The 8,738-nt window shown below is 42.5% G+C and overlaps 1 protein-coding gene across 2 annotated transcripts in view; it reads left to right on the top strand.

The window, feature by feature from the left end:
• The first annotated feature begins 6,797 nt into the window (after nucleotides 1-6,797).
• The window catches only part of robo4 (roundabout, axon guidance receptor, homolog 4 (Drosophila)), a 26,423-nt gene continuing 24,482 nt past the window's right edge, over nucleotides 6,798-8,738 (top strand). For both annotated transcript variants that reach the window (XM_036215281.1, XM_024261683.2), the window contains exon 1: nucleotides 6,798-7,315. In XM_036215281.1, the coding sequence (XP_036071174.1) occupies nucleotides 7,117-7,315 (199 nt within the window). In that variant the 5' untranslated portion in view covers nucleotides 6,798-7,116. The remainder of the gene's footprint in view (nucleotides 7,316-8,738) is intronic.

Genomic DNA, 8,738 nt, shown 5'->3' with positions numbered 1-8,738 from the left:
GAGAGACATCCACAGACGGAGCTGGTAGCCCCTTCGACACGCGGCGCGGCGACAGAAACACATTTTTTGATGAGCCGCGAGCAGCAAGTTCCCCGCGCGGGGCACGAGAATTTGTCACACAAATCACGTTTGGTGCTTCCTGGCTCCTCCTCCGCCCAGCTGATTGGAGGAAGGAATGAATGATAGACAGAGGCACTGGACAGACCGCCGATGTCCCGCCTCTAGAGTCATATAGCTCACTGTGATTGGTTCATTCAGCTCGGCACATAGCAACTGTCATTCATATCAGCCTTGCGGGCCGCACTAACGGTAATCTTTCATATGAAGACGCGGGCCGCAAATCATCATCCTGCGGGCCGCAGATGGCCCGCGGGCCGCGAGTTTGAGACCCCTGTTCTACAGTTTTGGTGGCCCATTATGGGCTTCAGACATAGGAGCCATCGTTGCTTCATGTCCCATCAGTGCCAGATTCAAGGTACTACCATAGATATATATATTATCATCACTGGATGAAGTGAGGTGTGACATTAACCAAAGACCCAGCACATAACCTGCTTTGTGATTTCTAAAAGTTCACATTTAAATGCTGTTTTGAGAGTTCTGCATTTAAAATAAAAAAAAAAAACAAAGATATGTCAGGTGACTGAATCTGTTCAACATAATTTGGTTAGAACAAAAGCTGCATATTAGTGCAGTGGTTAGCACTCTTACCTCACATTAAGAAGGCCCCGGTTCAAGTTCTGGCTGGGGGACCTGAAACAGATCCACCAATGAGGGGGGGGGCTTTCTGTGTGCAGTTTGCATGTTCTGTGGGTTTTCTCCAAGGACTCGGGCTTGGTAATTGGTTACTCTAAATTGTCCCTTTGTGTGCGAGTGTAGCCCTGGGACAGACTAGCAGCCTGACCAGGGTGTATCCTGGCAGGTTAGGCTCCAAAAGGGGTTTAGAAAATGGATGGATGGACAATAAATAAGGTTGTGTGGAGGGTATTGTTGATCTTCTCAATGTGAAGTTAAATAAAATTGTGTCAATATGATGTACATGAAAGACTGACCCAACTGCTTCCTGTATTTAGATCCTTCATGTGCTTCCCACCATGTCAGTAAACGTGTTCGCAGAACTTATTTCATGGTTGATCAACAACTAAACACTCTTTGTTGTTTTGCTGTTGCCCCCCCCTCAACACCTTAGTTTCCCCTTTTTCCGTTGAATCATATCTTGTACTCTCTTCTTTGATGAGCTCAGCACTGCATTCATAACTAAGGGTTGTGATGGTGATTCCATGGCGTTGTAATAAAACGATGATTCCAGTGAGTAAATGAGCTTCGTAAGATGAAGCTTTAATTATAAAGGACCCCTCCCACACCCATTTTAAAGTGTGAAGTCAGAGGAGACATGGAGTGGAATTCCAACCAGGGGGATGAAAGAGAATTTAATGAATCAAAACCAATCCTGTTAGTTCCAGCCCACATCTCCATACTGTGAGCCTATTTCTGCACAGGAATCCACTGCTGGATTTTACAGAAGCCTGCCTGAGAACTGCTGGGGTTTCAGAAGTGGGATATAAGTGATGATACCATGTTTATTCCTAGTGAACACAGACAGAAATAAACATGATTCTAGCTTTTAGTAGAAAGTGGTTCACAGAAGTATTTAACGGAGGGACTAACTCTTCTTGGTCTAAATTTGGAGTGTCAAACTCAATCGCACAAGAGGCCAAAGTGCAAAACACACCTTAGGTCGCAGGCCGAACAGGATACACATTTATTGAACACTCTAAAACTTAAAATTTTTAAAACTGTAACTGGGTGGCTGTGGTGCAGCTGTAGGGTGGTCGACTCCTGATCAGAGGACACTGGTGCTAACCTTCCCCTGCCTCTGCGGCGCGCGCGAGGGGGGGAGGACACACGCCGTTCTCCAGCGCCGTCACCCAAATGCTCCTTTTATCCCGACAAAAAGGAATAAATGTAAGTAAATCCCAAAGGACCGCTGACAGAATCAAATGTTGGGATGGTTCTCCCTCAAAGGCTTGAACAATGACTTGTACAATTCTCCTGAGCCGCCGTGATTAAAGTAGAAGCTGTTTACATCCGCGGTCTCGTGGTCGAGGCGTGGAAAGAGGCGGACGGTTGCAATAAACTCACTCCTGATTGGCGACAGTACTTCCTGTAGATTCCATGACTCAGCTATGACTCGGACCAATCGCTGAGGATGGGTTGCAAATGGCGGTATCCGTTTCAGGAATTGACGGTGAAAGCGGCGCCCTACTTTCGCGAGGAGAGGAAGTAATGCATTTCCAATGGGGGACCTTATTGCTCGCTTAGTCCATTATTTTTACAGTCTATGGGAGGGCCTGATCCGGCCCCCGGGCCTTAACTTTGACAAATGTGGTCTAAATGTATATCAAGTATCTACCCACAATGACATTATTTTGACTCATCTTTTGAACACCACCCTCACCACATCCGCTCTACCTTCTAATTCCTCAAGTTTGAGACATTTCCAGAGCTTGAGGTTCAAAATATCCAGTAGAATGCTTCTCTGTTCTCACACCCTCTCCCATGTCACCTTACTTTGTCTCCCCCCTCTGTTTCAAGGGACTGGGAAAATAAGAAGAACAAAGCATGTGGGGGTGTGAGGATCATTTGTGGCACAGCCAGCTGGACATATAAAGAGAGGGGAGTGGGCGTGGCAAAGGGAAAAAAAGAGTAATGCAAGGGCAAAGAGGTGATAGAAGCCCAGGCTGCTTGGTTTTGAGGCTGCAAAGGGGACGGCCAGCACTTCTCCTGGGGCAGATCTGACATTCAGACTCACTGAAGCAGAACTTGGAGCTTGCGTTTCACATCCGCAGCCATTTTGCTCGTCGTTCCCATCCCACCCGGATTCCAAAAACGACGCAATTCAATTAGAAGATTGCATACATTGTTTAACTTCTATAATTTTGACAAAATATTTTTTTATGGAGAGTAAAATATTGAAAGTTATTTAAGATTTAAGTTGATTAATTCTGGAATAATATTCCTGCCTTTTTAATATTCATAATTTAGTTAAAAAGTGACAGTTTTTAAATTTAAAAAAAATGGCATACTACTAGCTTTTTGGACTAACTAAGACTTACTACAATGTTTTTTTTAAGGCTATTTTGAGGTTTAGCTAATGTTTCAGCTACATGATAGCTGTTTTGGCTAACCTATTTTTTTGTTTGTTTGTTTGTTTGTTTTAGTCTAATTTGACATTTGGATAATATTTTAGCTGGCTATCAACATCAGCACTTTCAGCTCTTAGCTTTAGTGATTTTAGGTTTTAGCGTTTTCAGCTTTAGCTTCAGCGTTTTCAGCTTCAGCATTTACAGCTATCAGCTTCAGCGTTTTCAGCTTCAGTGTTTACAGCTTCAGCGTTTACAGCTATCAGCTTCAGCATTTTCAGCTTCAGTGTTTACAGCTATCAGCTTCAGCGTTTTCCGCTTCAGCGTTTACAGTTATCAGCTTCAGCGTTTTCAGCGTCAGCGTTTACAGCTATCAGCTTCAGCATTTTCAGCTTCAGTGTTTACAGCGTTTACAGCTATCAGCTTCAGCATTTTCAGCTTCAGCATTTACAGCTATCAGCTTCAGCATTTTCAGCTTCAGTGTTTACAGCGTTTACAGCTATCAGCTTCAGCATTTTCAGCTTCAGTGTTTACAGCTATCAGCTTCAGCGTTTTCAGCTTCAGCGTTTACAGCTATCAGCTTCAGAATTTTCAGCTTCAGTGTTTACAGTTATCAGCTTCAGCGTTTTCAGCTTCAGCGTTTATAGCTATCAGCTTCAACATTTTCAGCTTCAGCGTTTACAGCTATCAGCTTTAGTGTTTTTAGTTATAAATTTCAGCATATTCAGCTATCAGCACTATCATCTTCAGCGACCATATTGAGCTTACAGCATTCACACTAACATTATCACAGGTAATGCTATATATCTTGTTCATAATTATGTTAAAAATCTACGGTTTTAAAGATTTAAAATTTTGTTTTAGTGTTCAATCAAAAGTTATCCAGTTCGGCCCAAAACCTAAGATGTGTTTTGGATTTTGAACCCATGTGCGATTGACACCCCTGGACTAAATATTGATCATATATACTGTGATCAAAGTCACAGCACCATAACTCTGATGGCCTCAATAAAGTTCATGGTCTATCACTGCAGCTGGCAACTGAAGACTCAGGTGTATCTCCTTAAGTTTGTTGAAAGAAAGAATAACAAATTAAGATCCTACTTTGATCATGACTTCTGTGCTTACTGTAAGGATCTCTCCAGTACCAAACAGACAGTCAGCTGTTCCTCCAGACAGGATGCTAAATAAAACGAAAGCTTTTTTTTTTTCTGAAATCACAGGAGTAATTTTCATCAAACTGTGATCGGAATTAACCAGACTGGGATGGGTTCAAAGCTGCTACCTGCTGGTAACAAGTCCAGTGCAGAACCACCTCCTGGGGTGTGTGTCCAACTCACCGGGACAAAGTGAAACTCTAGAATTCAAAACTACTTTTTTAATGTAACCTGGTCAACAAGAGACCAAAACGTTTACTTTGCCCTTGTTTTTTACAGATTAACATTCCATACTAGGGCAGGTCAAGGGCATTTAGGTATCAATCTGATACTGGTCAATATCTCTAATATCGATACCAATATCAATATTTTTGTAAATGCAATGGATGTGACATGAACCTTAAAATCTCAATTGTTTTTAATCACCGTTAATGTTTTTTTTTTGTACTTTTTCCTTTTTTTAATTACTTGATAAACTTAACAGACTGAGGAAAATATTTCAAATTAAAGGGAAAAAAGTTTATTAAAATAAAAACGCCTTGAAATTAAATAAAAAGTTAAGAAGTGAATGCACGACAGTCAACAAACCAAAAGAAACAAGTCGTGGTGAGGCAGTGACTCGTCTGGATCTTTCTACTGATGCAGAAAAGTTTCAAACAAGAGTGAAAACTCCATTTGTGCAGATTAGTATTGATCCAATACCAATTTGAGATCAATACAATCAATATTGTTGGATGGATCCTCCCAGCACTATTCCATCTATCATCCTACTGACTTACAGTGTAATCAAAATATTACTATTATTTATTATCATTGTCTGAGTAGAGAACTCCACAAACATTGAAATACCTTCATTTTGGAGTCTTTCTGTTCATATTAAACACTATATTTGGTTGTTAGTTGCTTAAATTATGTTTACACTATAAAATTGTTAAACGTTAAGAATATTTTATTATTATATCAAACCGCACCACAACTTCTCGGACTGAGAGAGTTTCCAGGTTGCTCGTCTGTTCTTGGCAGTGGACCTCGTCTCTGGCTCGTTTTGCATCTCAAATCGCGAGAGATTCCAGGTGGCTCGTCTGTCCTTGGTGGTGGACTTCGTCTCTTGCTCATTTTGGTTCTCGGACTGAGAGAGATTCCAGGTGGCTCGTCTGTTGATGGCAGTGGACCTAGGCTCTGGCTCGTTTCACGTCTCGGACTGAGTGAGTTTCCAGGTGGCTCATCTGTTGTTGGCATTGGACCTCATCACGGGCTCGTTTCGCATCTCGGACTGAGAGAGATTCCAGGTGGCTCGTCCGTTGTTGGCAGTGGACCTCGTCTCTGGCTCGTTTTGCGTCTCAGATCGCGAGAGATTCCAGGTGGCTCGTCTGTTGATGGGAGTGGACCTCGCCTCTGGCTCGTTTCGCGTCTCAGATCACGAGAGATTCCAGGTGGCTCGTCTGTTGATGGCAGTGGACCTCGTCTCTGGCTCGTTTCACGTCTCGGACTGAGAGAGATTCCAGGTGGCTCGTCTGTCCTTGGTGGTGGACTTCGTCTCTTGCTCATTTTGGTTCTCGGACTGAGAGAGATTCCAGGTGGCTCGTCTGTTGATGGCAGTGGACCTCGCCTCTGGCACGTCTCGCATCACCAGCTGTCCCCCAGCCCATCCAGATGAAGTCCATCTGATACACTATTTAAATGTGTAGTTGTTGAGTTAGATGAGATAATTCCTATTTACCAATCCTGGTACATCACCTGGGAGAGGATCGCTCCTTCATGTGGACATCCCTGTGGTTTATTATTTTTTCCCAACATTTTTTTGGGAGATTTTCCTCACCGAGAAGGAGGGTCTAAGGGCAGGGATACCACATTAACTTAGTTAGCTTAGTTTAGCAACCAGCTACTGTTTATATTTTATGACTGACTTTATGTCTTTGTATTGTTACCGGTAAGCCCACTGAGACGATTACATCGTGATATCGGCCTATATAAATAAAACTGAATTGAATTCACGCAGCCATCTTTGAGGCATTTCTTTGTGTTCAGCCTTTACTGACCATTTTATTCGGTGGAAGTGAAATATAAAAATCAGAAGTGAAGAACCTTGTAAAGGGAAAAGAGGGCCACACACCAGACAGACTAACTAGCAATAAAATGGACCTGCTACTTTTGTTTTCCTCCTGCAGGCGAGTCAGGATGATGTATGAGACTCACACTGTGCAGACAGGCAGCTACAAATTTCTTTGGCTACTTGACTGGTGCGAGTTGGATAGGAGAGAAGAAGAGGGTGGCGGCCGTCACCCCACAGTGCAGTGCACAAAAATGAGGTATTTGTTCTCGTTTTGTTTCACTATAAACTGTTTTATTCGAAGGAAAGTTCACAGTATTTAGAATTTTATTTCAGTTTTATTGACATTTAATGGGATTCTAAAACTTCATAACCCTTTTCTTTATTATACAGGGCAAAAAAAGTTCCTTTCTCTCACTACACTTGACATGAGGCTGATCTTGGAGAATACAGTCACCTTCTTGGATCCTCTAGTGAGTTTTCCAAAATGAATGATGCAAATGTTGTACTCCTGGGACGCCTCCCTCAGAATGAAGTCCCTCTTCCAGCTTTGCTCTCTAAAGACCCAAGAAGGAGGGAGTCCAAGATGCCTGCAGCAGTGAATAACAGGAGGGGAGGGTGTCTTGAGTAAACTGAAGTAGTGTGCCAAACTCCAGGACAAGCCCCATGCAGCATCTCAGTGTGGATCCGTCCATGGCTGCTGAGGCATAGCAGCTTGAAGGGGTTGGAGTGTTTACAGCAGAAAGGGTTGACTTGAGGAGGGAAGATGCGCGTTACTGCTTGGTTTCTTCTGGTGTACTGGCTTTTTGCGTACACTGAACTCTCACAGCAGTGCCGGCTGCACCACATCTGTCCTAAAGAGGCTGAACTGGACAGGAGGTCAGCGACCCGGGTCAAGGAGCAGACTCACCACGGTTCAGGACACCAGCACAAATCTCACAGGAGCAGGCAACAACATCGGAGAGGTAAGACTGCAGCCTGAAGCAACAACAACATGAAGGAGAAGCATGCTTCAATGTCTCTTTAGTCCTGAAAGTTCTGAAAGTTTGGGTGAATCCTGAAATGACGATCACCAACTTTTGTCAATCTCTAAGATTTTACCAAGGAAATACAAAGATTTTTTAACACACATATTTTTGATTTAACCCTTTAACACCTGAGGCGTCGCCGGTGACGCTCAAACACAAAATCTTTAACATTCTGTAACTTTTCAACCATTAACACGACCAACGTCATTCTGAAGGAGAAAAGCGTCTTGACGAGCCTTTTTTTTATGAAGGTAATAAAATCATAAATACTTTCATAATTAAACAAGCAGTGTTCACTGAAGTACCTGTAGCCTTTGTCTAACTTAAACCTGGTTGAGAGAAGTAATCCACGACTCCTTTAATAGAATCCATAGGGATTTGGGGAAGCAGCTGCTATTCTGACTGCAGGATTACTGACATTTGTACTCTGATTTATGAACGATTTAAGAGAGGAAACGAATACAACCAGGTAGGACATTTATAAAATAAATATTGTACAAATTTCAATTACAGTTGTTTAGGCTACACTTTATTATTTAGGTAAAATTGCTTTAAACAGCGTTCAGCTGTCAGCTTTGCTGTTCTAAACCATAGAAACCGGAAGCTGCTCTGCACATAACCAGCGATGTGTGACATCATGTGAAAAGGGAGGGGCAACCTTTAACTGTAAAAGAGCCTTTAGGGCTCGTGTTCTACTGAACAAACGATAGAAGGAGCCGCATAGTTTTATTTTAGCCTTTAAGAAAATTGGATTTGCATTCATGATCTTTTGTTTTTTAATAATAAATATTAATTATATCTATTTTTTGGCACAAACAAAAGCAAAAATATAAAAAGAAACCAGCATCTCTGAAAATGTGATTTTTTTTTTCTTTTTACGTTTGACAGAAGCTCAAAAAACTTACTTTCAAAATAAAAGATGCTCTCTGCCAAACAGGATCATCTCAGTGCAGCTCTGGGTAACTAGTGACCAATGTTGTGTAGCTAAGACGGGGGTCGGCAACCTGCGGCTCCGGAGCCGCATGCGGCTCTTCAAGCACTCTCTTGCGGCTCAGTGGCGTTTTTTCTAAAATGGTCTCAAAATAATATGAAATGTTGGAAGGAAACATATAGTAGCGATTTGAGTGGGAGCAGAGCCACTGATGACTGGCAAATTAAATCCAGACATTACTTGTGCCCCATACATTGTACAATCCCTCGTGATTGGAGTAAGAGGGGCACACGCAGGTTATGGAGACCAGTTGGTGTCAACATTTTGACTACCATATTTTCACAGCTCCGAACCACAGAACAGCCGACACTGTGAGGATCGTCACTCATACACACACCACTCTCACTCATGGTGCCGGTAAAACACTCA

The sequence above is a fragment of the Oryzias melastigma genome, linkage group LG14, assembly GCF_002922805.2.
Source record: "Oryzias melastigma strain HK-1 linkage group LG14, ASM292280v2, whole genome shotgun sequence".
In the NCBI taxonomy this organism is placed as follows: Eukaryota; Metazoa; Chordata; class Actinopteri; order Beloniformes; family Adrianichthyidae; genus Oryzias; species Oryzias melastigma.
This window is presented reverse-complemented; position numbering and strand designations above follow the sequence as displayed.